Consider the following 21,130-nt stretch of genomic DNA (forward strand, 5'->3'; position numbering starts at 1 on the left):
TGCCTCTAAGGTAGGGTAGCTGACTTGGGTGCTTCAGTAAACAGATGAACAAGCATTCTTCCCATACTCCACGCGATTATTATGGAAAAAGACAGACACTCGCTAGTTGAATTCATCCTCGTTACTATAGACGACGGGAGGTAGAAGGGATGGGCTGGTACTTTTGAGCAGCAGACGGCGATGGCCTCGGGCAAGTGTCATTATTACTAGAGCTAGAATCCTTACTAGCGCTCTTTTTTCCAGAGCATCTTCCATCCAGAGTACTCATTACAAGTTATTGGAACATCATCAGGTGCAGAAGGATAACCTCATTTAACGGATCGATTCACTAAAGACATGAAACTGCCTCCCAACTCAATCATCCAGTCCCTGCCTCACTCCCTCCTCTGCGCTGATATTGGCTTCCTGGAGCCTCCACTTACCAAATACGGCGGCGGGCCTTCTTTGCCTCGTCGAGCTCAGTGCGCAGAGCTTCGTTGACAGTCTCGAGAGTCTCCTGCTCTTCAAGCAGGACTATGTTGGCGTTTCGGAGAGCAGCCAGCTCCTCGGACCTCGCCTGAGCCGCCTGGAGGGCTTCTTGGGACTTGGCCTGGGAAGCTCGGAGCTGAGATTCCAAGTCCTGGATTCTCTTGTTGACGTCCTCCTGATTGCTCTGCATGGCCTGCTCCTGCTTGGCTATTATACGTTAGTGAAGTGCCTCAGAGCACGACTTCGATCCAGTAGCAACAGATAACTCACCCGACTCACTCTTGGGATGAGGACGGTACGGCAGACTCATCTTGTTGCCGGAAGAGGCGTTGGAAGACGAGGCGACGGAAGGCTTATTGGGATGAGGTCGAAGCGGCAGGGAGAATTGGCTGTCGGCAGGCGCATTGGGCTCGAAAGAAGTAGAAGCCCTCATCTTGCGTTCGTCGAGAACTGCGATCCACTTGTCAAGGGTGGCGAGGAAAGCCTCAACGACGGGGTTGGGCTCTTCGATGCCGGTATTGTTGGCTCTGAGGTGCTGGGTGCGGGCGCGAATGATTCGATCGGCGACAAATATCAACGAATCGATTCCGAGCGCATCGGTATCGGGCCACTCCCGAGAAGGGCCAGAGTCTCCAGCGAGGCCGTTGAGAGCAGCGCCATACAGAGTGTTGAAGTTGGCATGCTTGCCCGAGATGTGGACATTGATGATCTCGCGGAAGAGAACATTGCCGCGATTGGCAATGTAGTGCTGACGAAGAGCAATGTGGTCCCTTCCATGAACAGAATCGTTGTGGCTGAACAGCTTTAGGTAGGCGGCATTGACTCTGCGGTTGAATAGAGGAGCATCGCCTTCAATATAGAAGTCGAGGCCTGGAAAGTCCAGGATCGCCTTTACCCAAGGGCGATTATTGGGGGGCATTCTGCTTCTTTGTGGTGGTAGCTGATAATGTTATTTTCGTTGCTACCAACTGTCTTGTATGGGAGTGAGAAGAAGGAGAAGGAAAAGGAAAAGGGCAAAGGCGGAGGAGCGGAAGTCTTCGATGCTAGGTGAAAGTCGGTCGCTTCCTTCCCAGTTTGTGACAGTTAGGATTGTTAAAAATTTCTTCGAGTGGGCAGCTGGGAGTTCACGTTCTTCCCTGGTGAAAACCTTAGATGAACTTCAAGTGGGCCGCAAGAATACGACGATATCAAAGATGAAGGGAAACACATTTCATTGCCTCATAGACATCTCGAGATGAATTCCGCCAAAACTAGAATCAACAAGGGGATTCGAACTCATGACCTCCAAAAATAGAAAGCCACCGGGGTCAATTACCTAGCGCTGAGGTCGGGAGTGGGCAGTCCCAACTATTACGCCAAAGGCATCTCCACATCCGATGGGTGACAGATGAGAGGAATAGTTCTCACATATAGGCTCGAAGCGAGATTCCTGAGGCTTCATTCGCAGTCCACAAATCTATCCGCGTCTTCAAAACCGGCAGGTATTACCCGACCTTTCTTCAGTAGTCGGAAAGTCAATTTTACTGCCCACTTTAACCTCCTGCTACATAACGACGTATTCATTCATACGAATACTCATGCCTCTATTTTGCCTTGAGAGAGAAATACCACCGTCAGCTCTGATGCCATATCTCGCAAATCCTAGTTCTACAGCGTATTTGCAGCCCAAAGCCAAGATAACAGATAATGAAACAAGGAAAAACTTAATGAGGGTGCCAAACAGACCATGATGGCGTGAATCGTTGAAGCTGATAGATCAGAGATATGGAGGAAAGGCGGGTGATACGACGAAGAAATATGTGGAAAGAGCGAGTTACTATGGAGACGGAAATTGAGGCCGCCCTTGGAAGCCATCGTCAGGGCTTGAGAGGATATTCATGAGAAATCAACGTTTTGCTCAAAAGTTGACAGGGCCTACGGGGCAAGGTACGTTCTCAACCCACGAGCTTCCTTTGACATAGAAACTGAAATTCTATCTCATAGAAAAATGAGAGTCTGAAGGAGGGATTGAACCTCGGACTCCAAAAATAGAAGCCACCGGGGTCAATTACCTAGCGTTGAGGTCGGGAGTGGGCAGTCCCAACTATTGCGCCAAAGCATCTCCGCGTCCGATGGGTGACAGACCGAGAGCAAAATTTGTACATATGGCCTTGCGACGTCACAGTGTCTCCACGAATACTGGCAATGAAGGGAGGATAACAGTTCTATCGCATGCTGAAAGACATTCCCCAGGTAATATTTTCCTCTGATCGAAACCCTCCATGCAGGCATGAACCTTGTGCTGCCCTCGCTTTGTTAGACGTGTTGACTTTGATGAGACGCCTTATTTCAAGCACCGTTACTCCATCTACCTTACCTTAGTGTGGTACCCCGGCATGCTTAATTACACGCCTGGAGCACACTGGGTGGATGGTGGGTCGTCTGGAGTAAAAGGTTTGCGGGCGCGATTATGTAATGACCCCTGCTTCCGCAATGTTATCCCGACTGCATCCCTTCGCCTCGTGACATTTTCCTCGCTCCCTCCAGTTCAATGAATTCTTTCTTGGTTACGTTTTTTTCATACTACGAGACTCCGGCTTACTTCATATTTGCTCGATCCTACTCCTAGGGCCTGCCTTTCGCGATGCCGAGATGTGTCCCTGTCCCGCCAAGGCTGCGCCCAGACTTCCAAGTCTCCCCTCACCACTCATATCTCATTCCGATTCTCGCACATCTTGAGGCAAACGATGCGCTAAGGTGTAAGATTGGAACCAAGACCACCACCATTGTCATGACACCTTCGATAAGATGCTTGGCAGTGCGGGGAAGCTGGCTCGCAAATGTTCGCCTGCGAATGAGGCACAAGATGAAAGTGAGGGAGGTGTTTTCCTACGTTCTTTTCTGCGAAGCCTGGAAGTTCTATAAATTTTCCTCATTTCCCGTTGGATTATCTTGAAACTCAGCTTTTTTGGAATCCAAGCTAAAGCTGACTGTCAAGGATTTGCCATCGCCGTCTCGTGAACCTTCTCGGCCACTCCCGCCACCATGAAACTCTCCTTTTTGAGCCGGAAGGCTGAGCCAGTTGCAAAGGATCCCACATTTGTCCCGATTGAAGTTGAAGAGGCTCTCAAAGTTGCTCCTGAGGTTCGAGATTATGCTGGCGCGCATGCGAAATATGACCCAGCCGAGATCGCCCTGGTGCGTCGGCTTGACTGGATGATTATGCCTATATTATGGTAAGAGGGCCTTTCCACCCGAATTTGGATATCTGCCTATACTGAAGAAACTTCAAGGTTCATGTACTGGCTCAATTACTTAGTGAGAATACTCCAACTCCAAGACATCTCAGCATGCATTTCTGACCTACGTTTGAGGACCGCAACGCCATTGCCCTAGCCAGACTCAACACCCTCGAAGAAGACCTCAATCTCACCTCGACAGAATACCAAACATGCGTCTCGATACTCTTTGTCGGATACGTCATCGTCGGTATCCCCGCAAACATGGTCGTGACGCGAGTCCGCCCAAGCCTGTGGATGAGCTCCTGCATGGCCGTCTGGGCCATCATTAGTGCCCTCACGGCAGTCAGCCAGAACTACACGGGCTTACTGCTCACTCGCTTCTTCCTCGGCATCACTGAAGCGCCTTACTATCCAGGTGCGCTATACGTACTCGCTACGTTCTACACGCGTAAGGAGTTGGCGACGAGAATATCGATTCTGTATACTGGGAATATCCTAGCGACGGCCTTTGCTGGCCTGATTGCCCTGGGAATATTCCAGATGCACGGAATGGTTCGTGTCCTCCCCTTGATGCCCGGCGCGGACGTTGACGAGGGAACAGGCCGGTATCGCGGGCTGGAGATGGCTTTTTATCATCCAGGGCGTAGTCACCCTCATCATCGCCATAATAGCCTTCTTCATCCTCCCCGATGAACCTCTCACGACACGATGGCTCAGCCCTGAAGAACGTATTCTAGCCAACGAACGAATTCTTCAAGACACTGTGGGTAACACTGGCCAGACGACAACCTGGTCCGGTCTCCTTGAGGCTGCCAAAGACCCCAAGGTCTGGCTCTTCACTGTAATGCAGCACTGCCATCTGGGTGCGAACGGGTTCAAGAACTTCTTTCCGACTGCGGTCGAGACGCTGGGATTCAATGAGACGATTACGTTGGTGCTTACTTGCCCTCCGTATCTAATTGCAGGAGTGATATCGATTGCTTGGTCCTGGTCTTCTGGAAGATTCAATGAACGTACATGGTCAGTTTGAGACCAGCTGTCAGATTTGAGTGACGTGCATGCTGATCATGAACAAAGGCACATCACCATCGCAAAATCGATTGCAGTATTCGGCTTCATCCTCGGCTGTGCTACACTTAATACAGGTGCCAGATATTGTCAGCATTCCTCCCTCGAAACTTTCTAGGTGCTTTGCTAACCTCTCAGTCTCCATGGTTGTATTCTCTGTGGGGACATATGCAGTGAACTCAATCATACTGGGGTGGGTCTCGGCGACTTGCTCCCAGACGAAAGAGAAAAAGGCATCCTCCCTCGCCATCGTCAACTGCATCGCCGTCGCATCCTTCATCTGGACACCCTACATGTGGCCAAAGTCCGACGAGCCTCGATACGTCATGGCGATGTCTTCGAGCGCGGCGCTTAGCGTTGCGACTGCCATGGGCGCATGGGCGATGCGGTTCTGGCTCAAGAATGAGAACAGGAAGATTCGGCAATCCGAGAACGAAAACGTTCTATTTTATGCGTACTGAGGGGGGAGATGATAGGAGAGGCATAAAGGTCGCTTCGCACAAAGACGTTGTTGATTATTTTTCGCCACATTGTTTTCAGCCTAGACACTCAATGACATAGCAATCCCTGAAGTACCCCTTCCCATTGTAGTCCCCAAAAGCAGCCACGGGATGCCTGTTCACCAACTGCCACATCTCACAGTCCTCCTCGACTCCATCGATGGTCATCCTGATCGCCCGGCCCTTCCGTCTTTCCCTGAGCTCGAGCTCCAACGCTGACTTCAAGTAGACCCACGCAACAATGTCAGGACCAGTGAGACCCGAAGAGATCAGTCTTGGAAGCAGATAGTCGAGAACGGTGGTGATGAAGTTTGTGCCCTCGGATAAGCCTGCAGCCATCCTGAGCAGGACATCCACCCGAAGAACGGTGAATTGCTGCCGCTGTTGCATGTTCATGCCACAAACGATACCAAGAATGACTTTGGCAAGTGCATCTGTGCCCGAAGACTGCACAGAGGGGTCGAATAGAGAGCGGAGATAGCTGCACGTCATTCTACACACAAGATAAATCACGTACTCAAGAGCTTTTCTCGTGTCACCGAAACGGTAAGTGACAAAAGTCTCAAAAGTAGCGCCACTGATCAGATCCGAATCCGCCCCAAGATTGACGACCGGCATATCATGGGTGCAGAGCCCCTTGTGCCAGTTATCCAGCCTGTGAGAAAACACATCGCACTGCCGCAATATCGTGTCTGGGGTTAAGTTCTCCTTGTGGAAGTCCTTGAGGCGCACATTACGGCGATCCGATTCCCGGCCGAGGACGGACATAAGCCACAGTGCAACTTTCTCTGAAGCGCTATTGCCATCTGCGGTGGCATCTTGGCTGAATGTAGCCTCCATCGCGTAGCGTGCATGAAGACCGTGTAACCTAAACAGGATATCCCGAATGGCTAGTTGCGGGTCGAGTAAACTCGAGACATCGTAATTGTCTACAACATTGCAGGTCGCTCGCGTCGGCAACATCATGAAACGAACATCGTAGCGAAGCATACGCCAGGCTTTGAAGAGGTCGGGGATGGACGACGCGGCAAAGTCGAGCTTAGATGCGATGGCATCGAGGCCGGTGGCGTGGTTCCTGATTCCAAGGGCTGTGCCGGCTTCCAGCTCGTGGTAGGCAAGCAGTAAAGCGGCGCCCGCGAGCTCCTCGCCGCGGTAGTTTTCCACGTTCTGAAGTTGAGCTTGGAGGCCTTTGACTGCCGTGTCATAGTAGATCCAGACGCTGCTGTCGTCGCATACTCGACGAAGCACGAGCGGGTCGATGGGAAGAGGTTGCGTCAGCTTAATGTTGCTGGCGGACAGAGCTAGGACCGCTGATCGGAAACAGCTGCTCTGGCGGAAGAGATTCGGAAAGGAGAGAGCAACTGGTATCAGGGGAAGGACGTTCCTGTCGAAGTGTTGGATGAGGACCTCTTCTAGAGGTATCGATAGCTGGCAGTCTACTGTCGGTTCACCTAGGGGAGATGAAGTGGACGTGGAAGACCCTGGAGACGAACCGTCTGTGACGAGAAATTCGTCCCAACCAGTCGTCAAAGCTGGGCTTGGGGCTTCCCCTGCTGATGCCGAGATGTTTGGTACTCCACTTGCTAGCATCAGGCGGTTCGCGGAATCCTCGAGCGATGCGGGTAGTTCTAGTTCACTAGAGGCATTCCTTGGTCTGACTGTTTCCTGTACTCCTTGAGGTGAATCTTGAACAGCGGAAAAAGCACCAGATGTGTCGAAAAGTGACCACGGTAAAGTAAAGGACCCAGCGAGCCAGCCCTCAGCGTTCGTCGAGTGCCATGGAGGCATAGGTGCCGGAACCGGAGCTGTCAAAGTATCATTTCTCGCCGGCAATTCGATGATATTTCCCGGCGTTGATGACTCCCGAGGGGCGGGGGACGGCTCCCCGGTTGATCCAATACGGCGTCGTTTCCTTCGCTCATCTTCCCGACGTAGAGCGGCCCATCTAGCTTCCTCAAATTTCCTCGAAGACTCGGCGGCTCGAGTGGTGACGTCTCTGAAGGTCACAGGGCGCTCGTAGCCGCTGCACTTTACTCCTTTCTTCACGCAAGCGAGGCATTCCGGGCGTGTCTCGTCACACTGCCTACGAGTCAGTTGAAAGGGACTTTTACAAAGTAGGGAAGTGGCGACGTGAGATTCCACCGAGGGATGTGTGACCTTTCTTCTTTTCTTTTTGCAATTTTGACAGCCCGTTCGCTTGCGAACAATGTCAGTCTTTTTGGGTCGGGAAGAGTGGGATTCCATGGGTGGCGTCGAGCCAAGTAAGACACCGTTGAAGCCAAGCTTTCAGCGGCGGGTAGACGGGACTGATGGCTGTTCAAGTCGCTTAGGCGTTCATCAAAGTACAGTAGATGTACTGCTACGTCCTTGAGTTCTGCGAAATATGCAGATATGACCAAGGGCCCGCGAGAAATGCCAAGAGTTCCCAGTGATGCCCGCCAGAGGGCAGTGGAAGTAAACGTGAAGAGCAGTAATTAGCAGACGCGGGCCCAGTTCGGGCAGATAAGCGAGCGAAAGGAGCCTTCCCTATTTTGGTCGGCGGGTGCGCCGCTAAGCCTGTTATGGCTGTGCGGAACGGCGCAGCGGACGAGTCTCCATTGGTTCCGCACCGGCGTTCGGCGATAAAGTCGCTAGTCGCTAGGAGATCATGCGCGCTTACCTCACCCAGTCTAAGAATATGAAGTAATACCCCTACGCCAGAAATCACTGATTCCAGGTCATTGGTACATTATGTCCACCTCAACTTTCTAAAGTGAACCGATGGGGTGTCAGTACCTAGGGACACGTAAAGAGGAGGCACTTCTTTCACAAAGTTGGTGTGCAACAAGCGTGACTCTAGAGATATAAGAGTTGCATTGAAATTGCGCAAACACTCACGCTTGGTCGAGTCTGGTTTTTTGAACACGAAAGAATTTAGGAAAACCCCGATTATTCTGACAAGGGCACTAAGTAAGAAGTCATAGAGATGAAGCTTAGCCATTTTATTGCTTTGCGTAAGTGTTGTAGCCCCATCTTTTAGCGGCTAACTGGAACCCGCCTCCCCCAATGCAAGTTGCTGAAACTGCCTCCAGATCGCAAAGGCATTGGCCACAACATCATCCGTCTGCGCGGAATCCGACTTAATCTCGTCCCCGACGATACGCTCTGAATCGGAACCAGGTGAAGGCGGCAGCTGGATCCAACCATGCTGAGCCATCACCATCGCTGCCGTCTCCCCCTTCTCATTCAGCAAATTCTGAGCCGCCCCGGCCTGGATCAATGCGTCAAAAATTGCGTTAGCGTTTCGTACCCGCTTCTCTGCCTCCGCCGGAGCACTAATTATCGAGCTGAGGAAGCCATTGATAGTTTCATGGCCAAAGAAGTTGTTGGTTCCGATAGCCCAGCCTACCGTAAATCCCTGCTCCTCGTCAACATCCCACGCCAGGAGGTCGTCCGTTTCCCCGATGGGCAAAGGGCTTGCTATTGAAAGCGTATAGGCGACGTGCAAAGGCGTCTCCCCATCGGAATTGGGGTGATTGACGGGGGCTCCGCAGCGGATGAGAAACTCAATGATCTGTCGGCTCTCTTGAAGGACTCCTGGGATCATTTTCAGTCGGCCCATGGTGTCTGCGAGGAGGCTGAGCTCCTCTTCGAACGATCCAAAGACTTTCTGAAGAACTTTGAACACCTGATGGAGTTCCGACGGTCGAGATATTTCCAAGGCAGCCATGAATAACAACCTGCGGTCGCGGCCGCTGGGGTCTGACTCTGCTCTCTTGGCGATTAGTGCTTTCAGCTTTGCGCTCTGTAGGGACACCCTTTCGGGCTCGGTCATATTCGTGGGATACAATCTCGCTACCGAGGATGACAAGCCGAGCATGACGACGTAGCTTTTGTCTCCTGGCCTCACACCCGACGCGTTGAATGGATCTGCTCCGGCGTCGAGGAGAAGCTGGAGCATTTCGGTGGATGCGTAGTAGATGAGGCTGTCCACCACCAGGTTGATTCTGGTTCCTGTTGGCTGGAGGCGCGTACCCTCAGGTGTCCACCCCGCCCACTCGATGTATTCGTGGTTGACGTCGAACCCATGGTCTAGCAGGAGGCGAAATATCTGCAAGCTGACCTCTAGATCCTCCGGCTTGTGCTCCAGGAGGAAGATTCTTATCGCTTCGTGTAGACAAGTCGCTTCGCCGGTGTCATTGGGCGGGTACACCGTCGATGCCCCGTGTTCTAGCAAAAGCTCAACGGCATCCCGGTCCAGGTTCCATATGGCGGCCTCGAGCGGTGATTTGTGATCTAGAAAGACGTGCATGGTGTCCTCCTGTTCGCACTGGCAAAAGCCGATCCGCTGTGTCGCCGGACGTGCCCCGTCAACATGAGCGCCAGCTTCCAACAGTCGCCGGAGCCCTCTGACATCTGTGCCTCTCTCGACATGCCAGAGAAGCAACGGTTCTGTGTGCATGAATCTGTCCTTGTCGATGGGAATGTTCGGGGCAAGCTCTAAGAGTGTCTCGATCATGGCACTGCTGCTCGCCAGGTGCAGGACACTGATTTGGTGATCAACATCCACTGGCATGCCACGGAACGCAAAGACCTGCAGCAGCGGCTTTTCCAAATCTGCGCCGTGCTTGTGAAGGAGTTTGACGGTTTCAACCTGGTCTTCCAAGATGGCGTGGGCCAGGACGGAATAGTTTATCCAGATCTTGTGCGTATCGCACACGGGACGGTACAGTCGCTCAATCACGAGCGCAGCCAGACCCTGCCTTCTAATGGCAACGTTTGACGGCGCTTGAAGCATCAGATTGTTGACTGGGAAGTCAAAGTCGGCCGGGCAGGCAAGCACAGACCTTGAACAGGCAAACTTAGCTTCGTAGCCGAGTTTTAAGAGTTCCTCGACCCGGTCTACTTCATTTCTGACAATGGCTGCTAGCATCGCGGTGTATGTTTGCGATGCTAAATCGCGGTGCAGCAGGAGACTTCGCTCAAATGACGTTGCAAAGCGTTTTTGAGTGAGGGTGAGTTGGAAAATGTCGCGGGGCGTGAGGTATTCGCATATGCTATGCATGATGTCTTCAGCGAGAGTGGATAATGAGGCCATGGTACACGATGGACTTATGGGAGCATTCGGCTCCTTCTTCTCAACGAACAGCGATAAAGAGATGTAAAGAAGTGCAAATCTGTTTGAGAGATAGTTCCTTCAAGCTGAAGCAATATAAAGAGGACGATACTATCCGCGACTGGAACATGACTTTTAAGCGAGAAAGCCCTTGCAGGGCGGACAGCTCGGATGCCGGCATATCCAAGGAATGCAGCGAAGAGCGGCCAAGGGCCTGGCAGCAAGGGAATGGAAGAAGAAGAGAGTCGCCTTGGCAGCTGAAATGCAACTTGAGTAATAATCTCAAGTCACAAGGCAGACTAGGCAGACTTGACAGCTTGGCTACTTACCCCATGGGGGCTATGGGAGCCCGGATCAGGAATTCGCAACGTCGAATCAATTCAACTCGGGGTTTGGAGGGGTTTTGGCATCGCGGAACCGCTCCGCTCCGCACTACTCCGCGCGCTGTTTAAAGCTTCCTCCCACCGGCTGCATCCAACTCAGGAATTTGAAACAGCGATATCAGGAGCTGTTTAAGACGATCAGGGCAATGGCATCTTCGCATTCACCCTTTTTTTACCCTACCTATTTCTTTCCTTTTTGTCTTTAGTCCTTATGATGCACCTCAAGCGGGATGCTTCAGATCTGTGAATCCACTCTGTCCCATAACCAGGACCCACGAACCTTGGCCGCCGATCTTCGCTTATGATTTCCACTGATTGGTTGGTCCAATTCTCCGCCAAGTCAATTCCGACATCAGGTTATGATGGAAGAAGATCACCCACAAATTCCGCGAGTGATTAACGAGATGAAAAGTGTTGCAAGGCAGTTTTCTTCCACCACGTCGCATCAGTTGGACGTCGGAGTCGACTCCGACTCCCAATCAGGGTATCAAGGCCAATATGCAAAACGTCACGTCGACTACACGTGCATCGGCTCTGAACTGGGAAAACTCCTCAACTGCTTCGATCTGGATTTAAGACTGCAGAGGTTCTTCCGCGGCAATGCTAGATCCAAATCACGTCTCATAGATCCTGAAACTGCTCTGCGGGGAGCAATAGTACGGTTTGGGTACATTGCAAGAGGCTTGAACACTCAGGTAATTGGTCAGCATAACCATTTGAGGCCAAAATGCCTTCAGAAGCTGACAAATTTCCTCAAGAATCGATCGGAAAGTCGAGGAACTAACCGGTCACGCTGTACACATGAATTAGCAAAGATGGGGTGTAATTTAAACCATGTGACTGAACGCCATTGCTCGCAAAAGCCATACTCCCCTCGGCTCCATGCCGAGGCCCATCGCCCGAAAATGCCCCACTTCCCCGTTCCAGCTCGCCGGCCAAAGTGGAGTGTCACACCGGCCCTCCGATGGTAGTATCGCGAAAAAAATACGTCAGGATAGCCAACCACGCCCGACCACAGGAAGGAGTCGAAGGAGCCCGATGGCCGGGTGCTAGTGCAAGGTACTTTTTCCCCGCGTGTCCTCGATGTAACATCTCATCTACAAGCGGCTAATTCTCCTGGGTTTTAGCTTCGTTACTCGAAGAAAATTGCATCGCGAATTTAGGCAGCAGACATGTTGCTGTGCCGCAAGGCACCACGGCACAGCAAACAAATGGTCCGCCAGTAATTAAAGTGGTGAAACTTGAAGGAATAAATAAGGAAATTTCGCTTGGCGTTTGCTTTGCCGCATGGTGAAAATTCGCGAACTTGGACTATTTAAATGGATATGATGTCCCTCATTGTCCCAAGTCTTTCTTGTGAGTTTCTCAGAAGTTGAGCATTTTCAGAAGGAAAGTTTACTGCCAGAAAGAAGTCGCTACAACCAACCGAGAGATCGGCATCGAAGACAAGACTAGGTCCTCTATTCAACCTCACTCAACCATGCATCTGCTCAAACTCATCTCCCTCACAACGGCCATGGCGCCAACAGCCTTCGCCCAACTCTGGTTCGGCACCACCCTCCCGACCTCGACCGCCGCCGACGAATACCTCTCCCAACACGTCAAATCCGTCCCGAGCACCATCACCGGCGCCGTAGCAACCTCCCTCGCGACCGCGCTGTACAGCGTCGACCAAAAGTACTTCAACGACAAGGAGTGGACGACGGTCTACTCCCACATGTGGTCCGCCGCCGCCAAGGCCACCGACGCGCCTGACGTCGTCGCCTCGATGGCGGTCAACGGGTATAGCCTGGACACCCAGCAGGAGGCCAAGTGGTGGAAGGATAACGTGCCGGATAAGGACGACAAGTGGGTTTCGTCGTATGTTTCGGATTGGCAGAAGGCGTGGCAGGATAATACGGCGGCGACAAAGACGTCGAAGGGCGGTGCTGCTGTGGCGAGATGTACTGGGATGGCTATGGCTGGTGTTGCTGCTGGTGTGGCTGCTGGGGTTATGGTCGCGATGTGAGAGGCAGAGTATTGTCAGTTGTTCGAGTCCTTGGCTTTGTCGTCCAGACTACGCTGTCTGCGATGCAAACTCAGTGGGTTGAATGTGGGACTGAATAGTGCGACATCTTACCTTTCTTCGTATCTCTCAATGAAGCGATCAATTTCGTCCACATTCTTCTCGATCTTCTTCAGATGAATAGCCCTTCTAGTCTTGGCGCCCCAAGACTCTGAAGTCTCGACCTCAAGTAAAACTTCCAAACTATTGCTATCGATTTCTGCGCACGAAATCTTGTGCTCCAATGAGTGAATGTCTGACTTGCTGGCGTCGAGTTTCCGCTCTAAGCCCTTCCGGATCTTGACCAACTTCTTGCGCTTCTTCTCGGCATTATCGAGCGTCTTTTCGAATGAAGACATTCTTTGGTTCAGTAACTCGTACTGGATTTGGAGTTTGTCGATGTCGGTTGTAATACTTTTCCCATCTTTAGGTTGTGATGGGACAGATGAAGCATTGTCGCTTGGGGATGTAGCAGACGGGGTCGGGATTCCAGCGTTATTCTGCTGTACAGTTGCTTGTACTATGTCTTCCAAGACTTCTGAAATGACTGGGTATGCTGATTTGCCAAGATCCTGGACTATGTTGGTCAGCACCATCTTGTCAGATTTGTCGATCTCTGTCGCTAAGCGGCAGGGAACAGAGAGGCTGTAACCGGCGTGACAGGAAGAAAACAAGAGGAAAGGGCAAGTAGTCTTCTTTTCTCATCATCGAGCTAAGTGAAATATGTGGGCGGCGGAACGAGTCGAGATTAGTGGGACCTGTCAAAACGAAGGTTCAAGATGAATACGGATGTCCAAAAGGGTCACCACGAACTTATCCTCAATCAGTCAGGTACGAACCGGAAATACAGTTTCTAAATGTAGGGTATCTTACCAGAATTACCATGCGAACCTATAGTTTGTCACAAAAAAAAAAAGAAAAAGAACCAGAAAGCAGCGCTTATGCTATCCAGGTGACCAAAACGGAAACAAGTCGTTGTCGTGACAGCATCATTCACCTGTTCAAGGACCGCCATCACATGACCACAACGAACGACGACAAGATTAACCAACAAAACTGTTCCTTCCAATCATTTTCTTACCTAAAGCGCCCTCGTGAAATCAAAAAAAGGTGCTATTTCAGCAACGCGACTTTCCACAGTAAGTTATCAGACGAAACACTATTGGCAAGAGTAGACCCGTAGGAATGGAGGCATTAGTGGAGTGATACTTCATCTAGTAAAAGCAAGTGACATTTCGATACCCAAAATAGGCAATCTAGGACTACATGTATCTACAATCTGCAAACTCTTTCCCATCTACTTCCGTGGCCCTTAGCCAATTCTGTCAAGTACGATCCAGCATACAAGCTACATTTACCAGCGAAGTCATAATCCTTCCGACAACACCCGTGTGCCAGGGCGTATAGAAGACCATTAGTATTAACCTGTCCATCGAAGTTTAGACCTTGGCGTGCTCAGGGGCAAGCTCAGTTCCACCGCTGTGCGCCGAGTCAACAGGCAGAGAAGGGTGAATAGCCTTCTCCATATCGTCATCCTGTCCAGGATTGGCAGTCTGGTACTCGAGCCACTTGAACAAGGCATAAACCAAGAAGGACAGAAGAGCACCAGCGAATGGGCCAATCCAGTAGATCCAGTGGTAGTTTACGAAACCGATAATGACAGCAGGACCAAATGACCGAGCAGGGTTGATTGAGGTGCCAGTCCAATTGGTAGCCGTGATGTGGGCAATGAAGACGGAGATGCCGACGCCAATAGGCGCAAGGAACGTCGCGCGATGCTTCTCGACAGCGAGGAAGTAGACCGTCAAGACGAGCTGAGCCGTCAGAAGCATCTCGATGAAGAAGCCCTGGGGCACGGTGGCGCCGCCGCCCAGAGTGTTGGCGACGCGGAGAGGGCCGGGGAGGACTCCGTATACCACGGCAGCGGCAGCGATACTAGCGAGCAGCTGGGCGGGTACGATGCAGAGACCTCGAAGCGGCTTGACTGCTCCGACGAGAACGAGACCGAGGGTGACCTGTTATGAGAATGTTATTCAGCGTTTGAAGTAGAAAGGGTTGGGGGTTGAGATGAACTGGGTCGGAAACATACCGCAGGGTTGAACATGCCACCGCTGACGCGGTAGAAGATCCATACATTGGCGGTGATGGCTGTGCCGAAGGCGGCGGCGATGTAGAGCAAGCTGTCAGGAGAGAGTGTGGCCGCTGGGTCGTCGGGCTTGTTGGTGACGATGGCGGTCTGGGCTCCGAGGAAGGAGAGGAGGAGGAACATGAATGTTCCGCAGAACTCGCCCAGTACGATGACTAGGAGGTTGCGCTGGGGCAGGGAGAAGGGGTAGCCTCGCTGTCCCGCGGGAGGATGGGTGGCGTGCACCGCATCGATTGCCTGCTTCACAGGCGTGTGATGGGCGTTGGAGGCTGACATCTTGTAAGTGATGGTCGAAAGAAGTCGTCTAGGTTAGGAGAAAGGAGAAAGAGACTGTGAGATGATGGTGAGACGGTGTTGTTCGATGGCTTGGGTGATAGAGGATTCTTGTGAGAGCCCAAGCCATCTATAAATACGTATCATGATGAGAAACGAATGGCTGGTTTCTAGAAGTGAGGCGGCCGTCAAGCTTGCTCGTCATCCAAGCTTTCTGCTGTGGTTCTCCGGCAAAAGCGAATATTCCCACGATCAGATGCATCGCCGTGGGCCAGATTCTTTCAGTTGGGCACCAAGTGGTAGGGACAGCGTCAGTACAACGACGAGGGGGTTGGAGTACACGAGTGCAATACTGAGGTCGGCACGAGGGGTGTTGTACCACGCAGACCCGAGGATCTGTACCCTCATATCGACGACCACAAGGTCCCAATCGAGAGGGGTGTACTTGCAAATCTGGTGATAAACCATACGAATTGTCCTGTCACTTTTGCCTGGGCACCAATCGCCATGCTGTGCTATTACGTGCTGCCGTGCTCATCTTCTCGAATGACTTCAATCATCTCAATGTCAGGTCGCTCACCGTGTTGGGCCTCAATCTGTGTGTTCCGCTGGTTCGGTCGTGATCTTTACCTAGCCTCTCCCTGTTCTAATGGGTCCGTTGCCACGATGTTGGGCTCGACGCTGTGTGTCTCGCCTCACGTTATGGAGTTGACTCTTGAGATCGAATGAGTCCTCTGTCAATCGTATATCACCAGCATGGTCAAGGATAGAAGCAGTTAATCACGAAAGCGGAAGGAGATGTGAGATGTCCGATACTTCGCATTGATTTACTTTGCCTATGGAAAGCCAAGTACTATCCCGCTTCTACAGTAAGTTCAGATAACAGTCTATCGAGGCCGAGCATCATACTGTATTCCTCTATCCCTATACGCACGTACTTGGAAGCAGAAGCTTCAGCTGACGTTTCTCGGCGATCGCTCTCTGATGTCCGATCTGTCTCTGTCTCTGATGCCAAGTTCGTGCGGGCACAGGCGACGTGCACCGTTCTGTCTAGGCCAAAGCTTTCGGGACCCTGACCATGTAAAGCTCCTCCGGTATTGGGCTCGAATATGTATGTCTTGCTATCACAGCGATGATCTTTACAGAGAGCTTGACCTGTCTGACGGAAAAGGTGCTCCGATGTCAGACCTGTACTATGCGTCTTGCCGCCAAAACTGGGGGTACAGAGAAAACGGCCAGTCTCACCAAAGTCCTCTTCTCCAGGAAGTCTCGGGCTGTCACGCCGAGTCCCTCAAAAGAAACGAGAAACCCACGTCAAATAGAACAATCCATCTTCAGGCTTGAGATCTTGCTTGAGCCGAACCTCTCTTTCTCGGAGCCGATGCCAAAGGCAAGACTGGCGTTCTTGCCCCCCACTTTCCGCCACAGTCAACGCCGGCGTCAGTTTAATGTGCAATGATGATGACAATGGTGATAGAAACAAAGCAGTTGTCATTACCGGCATGCCTGGCTCAGAGTGTCTTGCCATCGTACGTTTCCCACCTGGCACCCTCGGGTCCTGATTGGCAGATCCCCCCGATGTCATGCTTCAGTTTGCATCTCCCGCTAGCGCACGTCGATGCGGACGTGATTCGCCAGCGTGAATGCACAGCAGGTATCACCATCTAAGGTTGACAAACAGAACGCAGCATTAGGGTTCGCCTGAACTTCTTGCCTTTCGTCTGAACTGGTGGCCCGACTTTTCCCTGGAGAGACACATCATGTTTGCCAATGGCGACAGGTTTTTGCGCATGTCGTGCCGCAAACTCTTCGTTGTTTGTCCCACAGAATCTAGACGATTGCGTATCCTGCAATCTTACACGGTCTCTGTTACTTGTGGTATCCACGTGAGCTGTGTAGCACAAACAAGCTCTCCTCGCAGCCTTGGTGAACGATTAGCTGCTGATGTCACGGGCTCGTTCTCATAACCAAATGGAGCATGCAGAACGGGCGAAAAAAGCACAGAAGAAGAACCACAAAAACGACCCACCTCTCTCTAAGATTCCCCCGCTGCAGCGTTCTTATTTTGAGAGAACAAAGTCATACTGCCCTTCCATTATTGGCCGGAATCCCCTCTCGCTCTTTACCTCCTGCATGTGCGGGGGTTTCAAGTATGGCCCATGAACCCCATGGTCGACTGGCCGTGAAGGGCCACGCGGGGCGGACGAATGAAGGTGGTTGCGCAACAACGGTGGAGCGTGGGATCGCGGGTCAAAGTCTGGATTGATCGACATGCGGGCCGGTCCTAAGCGCTAAGGGCAGTTGGGACATGATCTACGGTGGAAACGTGAATGATTTGCGGGCTGGTGGCCAGCCTCTTGGACACCACCATGTATTTTTATATTTTGCCTGATGATTTGATCATAGCGTTGATTTCTAATTGTCTCATCTGGAACACCGAAGACTGTCATCGCTAGAATTGCTCCTGTAAAAGCCGCACACAGTAGGCAGGGAGAGCAGGAGGCAAATCTTTCACAAGTTGACTTCACCTTGGAAGCTAGAAATACTACTTGCGACTTAGCCCCGGCGTCGGGGTGCCAGCTGCAAGACTTAATGGCTCTGAGGGGCAGGCGAGTGACCAAAACTTAACAGACGCTATTCATGAGCCAATGATTATGTTTTTGCCTTTCAAGAGCCTCTAGACCAGGCCGCGACTGATCCTCTTCTCAACGGGAAAGTCTTGCGCCACGAACGAAGGAGGCGGGGACGGTAAGACATCGAGTGAGACACGAAGCGGAGACCGAGGCGTCAAGCCGCAGAACGTCGCAGGCTTGACCGAAGACTCGGGCGAGCTGCCCAAAGTGTTGGGGGCCAGAACTCCCCCAAGCTGAAGACAGAGATCCGCGTCTCTCGGCTGTTGAAAATGAAGGCGGGGCAGTGGAGTTACTACGATGCAATGTGCCCAGAAGTAAGAACCACAATGCCCATCCTTCAAGACCTAGAAATCCCTCGTTCCACCGTGGCAATTTGATGGCTTAGGCTTCTGCGTCAAGCAGGCTTCAACCATGTGGTAGGAGTTGGGTTGCAGACGCAGTGTGTATGATCGATTATTGATCAAAAGGTTGGGTCAATGACGAAACAGACAGCATTTGAAGCCGTAGTGTGATGCGGGACGGACGGGATGTCCTGGTCTCAGGCGGGGTGGCGCTCACCATCGAGGTCGATCGTTTCGAGACAATAAGGCTGGACTCGAGAGGGTGAGCTACGGCATACGCGAAATGGCTAGCCGCAACATAGCAGCCGTCATAAAGCGCTCTGGTCAGGCAGCACCGATTCTGATGTGTTGATGATTAACTCCATCAGTCTTTTAATAGCCAAGGCCATTTTACAGACGACAAAAAGCGCAGTTGATACGGCAGAGAGTGACACCCGAGTAGGCTTGGACTCCGATACATGGCCATAGGGACAGGTATCAAGAAGCAGTATGTTCAATTCCTAGGGCTTTGAAGCTTACATGAGCAAACAGACAAATGAGCTCAAGGCTGGTGGCCCTGACATCTTATCCTACAGAAAGTTCTCTGCCCAGAATCCTAGACTTTGGTTGTTCAGCATTGAGATCCAACCACTCGATATCACCAGATATTAGCCCTCAAACTTAATCCAGCAAGTCCACCACTTCACCGAAAGCAAAACCATTTGATCTCTTCTCAGTGCTTCCTCCAGATCTGTTGGTCGCAACCCGTTGCTGCGACGCCTCACATAGGTCACTGAGCTCTTTGTTGAGTCTGCGAAGCTCAGAGTTCTCCGCTTGCAAATCCTCAACTTCCTTTGTGATGGACTTGTTCTCCTGTCCCACCTGGCGATTTCGGTCCATTGTCACCCTGTTGAGTGCGAACAAGTCTGCTTCTTCCTTGCGTATCTGTGCTTTCATCTCTTTGAGCTTGATCTTGTACTCACTCTCACCCTCGCGCTTTCCCTTGTCGTAGGCTTCCGAATAGGTCTCTTCCAATTCTGATTTGAAATGAGCACGGTATCCTGCCTTGAAGTGACGCCTGGCGAGTGCGATGCTGTTCTTTTTGCCACGTACTGTCTGTCGAATATACTCATCGGTAGCCGCGAGGAGTTCGTCTTTAGAGGAGGCCTTGGCCTTGACAGCGGTACCATTGAGTTCCATGATATCTTCCTATGCACACATGGCTAGATGCAGCTGGTGAACCGCCTTGCTCTCGGCACTGGTGGTGTAAGGCTCCTGGATAAGTGTGCGAGACATGCCGGGGTTCTTGTCTCTGAAAGATGCCCAAGCCGAGTAGAATCGGTAGAGAATGTTGTCGAACTTGACAAAATCAAAGATGGAAGCCGCTTGGAAGGTGCTGTCGTCAGACAGAAGCTTCTTCACTTCCTTCCAGAATGCCGCATCACGAGTGGTGCAGTCAGAGCTCTCGAGACACTGAGCAGCAGCATGGATGATGGCAGCAAGACGAGAAGCAGTCATGGTCAAGCTAGGATCGGCTGTAGGAAGTGCGAAATCGAGGTGAAGGAGCTTGAGGGCATCCCAATCGGCTTCAGCAACGGGGCCGCAAGCAAAGCCTCGGAAGTCGAATCCGGTCTGGCGGAGGCAAACGTCAATGACTTTCAGCTGGTGAGTTGAGAAGCGCTCGGCAGGCGGCGAAGCAATGGCAGGCACGTTCGGGCCCGAATTGGCTTTCCTTCCCTTATACGTGGGAGGCATCTAGATCTCGTTAGCAATGTGCGCCTCTCGCTACCTTCCCATCACGATGGAACAAATACACAAAACATCTGGGTTCAAGTTTCATGGACAGTAAATGATGCGTAGATAGACCCGGCCCAGTAAGACTCTGGGGCACGGACCAGGGTATAAGAAAGGCGCGCCTGAAGCACTACTCACCTTAAAGGACCAGCATGGAGATTCCTATATATGAACGTATATATGAGGATTTCGGTGCTATTCCAGTCTTTGATATCGATATTGCCAAAGACAGGTGGGAGGGGGAAGCAAACCTTGTGTCGAGGTTGACCTGGGGAGCGAAGTAATGAGAGGGTAAAAGTGAGGCGAGTGAGGTAATCGACGAATCAGTCCGTGAGGCGGTCGCTCTTTCCGTCGGGCTACGAATTCAAAATCCGGCTCCTTGGCTGCCTAATTATAGTTTGGGAAGGTCTCAACAAGAGAAAGCGCGACTTCAAAAGATTGCAGTAAGCTATGAATCTGAATAATTTGAATTCTATAGGTGCGCGTGCTAGGCCCGAACACCCGTGGATGACCGTGTACAAGGCATTCTAATTACTCGAGTGCCGACCCAAGACTTAGAATGTGAGGCTACAGCAAGAAGACCGGTGTCGTCTAAAGTCATGACTTTCACTTTGGTCTATCTGGACATCGGGGTATAGGCAATTCTTCGACTTCACGCGGTCAGGGACAGCCAAGTGAAAAAGGTAACCTGGCGAACAGATCTGAGGCTGCAAGATGGCGGCAGCCCTCGGATCTCTCATCAGGATGTGAAATCTTACGTCTCCATAAGGCTATTCGTGTTGTACCCCACTTCCCGCCATTCTAATAGCTGGCTACCTTGCCGGGCCGTGGTCACAGGCGGCAAGGATGACTTTCAAGTGGAGGAAGACTTTGATGCCGAGACACTCGCTACTGATACCTTTCTCCAGTCGCTTCTTTGTGACCCAGACGATAGCTCTACCTTGCGCGTTTCTATTTGCTGTCTACAATTTACCACATAAACATTGCATCAGTCTCTCAACTATGACTCCCTTAGATAATAAACCGGGCAGATCTACAACGTGTGAAGACGACCCTTTTAGGAAACTTTTCGAAACCGAATTCCGTCAAGCACGACGCGTCGATCGCATGGAGATGTCGGATATTGACCTCGATCTGTAGCCTCAAGACAATATCCAATTCGTCAAGACTCACACGACCTTAGAA

General features: G+C 51.6%; 8 protein-coding genes across 8 annotated transcripts; 3 read left to right on the top strand and 5 right to left on the bottom strand.

Annotated features, from left to right (window-relative positions):
• Positions 1 to 418: 418 nt before the first annotated feature.
• Positions 419 to 1,387, bottom strand: CPAR01_00128 (uncharacterized protein; the record flags this gene model as incomplete). The annotated part of the gene is made up of 2 exons (XM_060484421.1): positions 419 to 675; positions 739 to 1,387. The coding sequence occupies 2 exons, from the start codon at positions 1,385 to 1,387 to the stop codon at positions 419 to 421; spliced, it is 906 nt and encodes a 301-aa protein (XP_060355278.1).
• A 2,105-nt stretch (positions 1,388 to 3,492) lies between these two features.
• Positions 3,493 to 5,218, top strand: CPAR01_00129 (major facilitator superfamily transporter; the record flags this gene model as incomplete). The annotated part of the gene is made up of 6 exons (XM_060484422.1): positions 3,493 to 3,683; positions 3,741 to 3,765; positions 3,822 to 4,241; positions 4,291 to 4,709; positions 4,767 to 4,846; positions 4,896 to 5,218. 6 exons carry the CDS (start codon positions 3,493 to 3,495, stop codon positions 5,216 to 5,218), a joined length of 1,458 nt encoding a protein of 485 aa, XP_060355279.1.
• Positions 5,219 to 5,293: 75 nt separating this feature from the next.
• On the bottom strand, positions 5,294 to 10,334 carry CPAR01_00130 (uncharacterized protein; the record flags this gene model as incomplete). Its single annotated transcript, XM_060484423.1, has 2 exons — positions 5,294 to 7,336; positions 8,547 to 10,334. The coding sequence occupies 2 exons, from the start codon at positions 10,332 to 10,334 to the stop codon at positions 5,294 to 5,296; spliced, it is 3,831 nt and encodes a 1,276-aa protein (XP_060355280.1).
• A 1,365-nt stretch (positions 10,335 to 11,699) lies between these two features.
• On the top strand, positions 11,700 to 11,965 carry CPAR01_00131 (uncharacterized protein; the record flags this gene model as incomplete). Its single annotated transcript, XM_060484424.1, has 2 exons — positions 11,700 to 11,794; positions 11,863 to 11,965. The coding sequence occupies 2 exons, from the start codon at positions 11,700 to 11,702 to the stop codon at positions 11,963 to 11,965; spliced, it is 198 nt and encodes a 65-aa protein (XP_060355281.1).
• Positions 11,966 to 12,215: 250 nt separating this feature from the next.
• Positions 12,216 to 12,743, top strand: CPAR01_00132 (uncharacterized protein; the record flags this gene model as incomplete). Its single annotated transcript, XM_060484425.1, has 1 exon — positions 12,216 to 12,743. The coding sequence occupies one exon, from the start codon at positions 12,216 to 12,218 to the stop codon at positions 12,741 to 12,743; it is 528 nt and encodes a 175-aa protein (XP_060355282.1).
• A 14-nt stretch (positions 12,744 to 12,757) lies between these two features.
• On the bottom strand, positions 12,758 to 13,375 carry CPAR01_00133 (uncharacterized protein; the record flags this gene model as incomplete). The annotated part of the gene is made up of 2 exons (XM_060484426.1): positions 12,758 to 12,800; positions 12,855 to 13,375. 2 exons carry the CDS (start codon positions 13,373 to 13,375, stop codon positions 12,758 to 12,760), a joined length of 564 nt encoding a protein of 187 aa, XP_060355283.1.
• Positions 13,376 to 14,218: 843 nt separating this feature from the next.
• Positions 14,219 to 15,201, bottom strand: CPAR01_00134 (uncharacterized protein; the record flags this gene model as incomplete). The annotated part of the gene is made up of 2 exons (XM_060484427.1): positions 14,219 to 14,794; positions 14,869 to 15,201. The coding sequence occupies 2 exons, from the start codon at positions 15,199 to 15,201 to the stop codon at positions 14,219 to 14,221; spliced, it is 909 nt and encodes a 302-aa protein (XP_060355284.1).
• Positions 15,202 to 18,832: 3,631 nt separating this feature from the next.
• On the bottom strand, positions 18,833 to 19,906 carry CPAR01_00135 (uncharacterized protein; the record flags this gene model as incomplete). The annotated part of the gene is made up of 2 exons (XM_060484428.1): positions 18,833 to 19,360; positions 19,394 to 19,906. The coding sequence occupies 2 exons, from the start codon at positions 19,904 to 19,906 to the stop codon at positions 18,833 to 18,835; spliced, it is 1,041 nt and encodes a 346-aa protein (XP_060355285.1).
• Between the last annotated feature and the right edge of the window lie 1,224 nt (positions 19,907 to 21,130).

The sequence above is a fragment of the Colletotrichum paranaense genome (genome assembly GCF_030867605.1).
Source record: "Colletotrichum paranaense strain IMI 384185 chromosome Unknown Scaffold_1.1, whole genome shotgun sequence".
Taxonomy (NCBI): domain Eukaryota; kingdom Fungi; phylum Ascomycota; class Sordariomycetes; order Glomerellales; family Glomerellaceae; genus Colletotrichum; species Colletotrichum paranaense.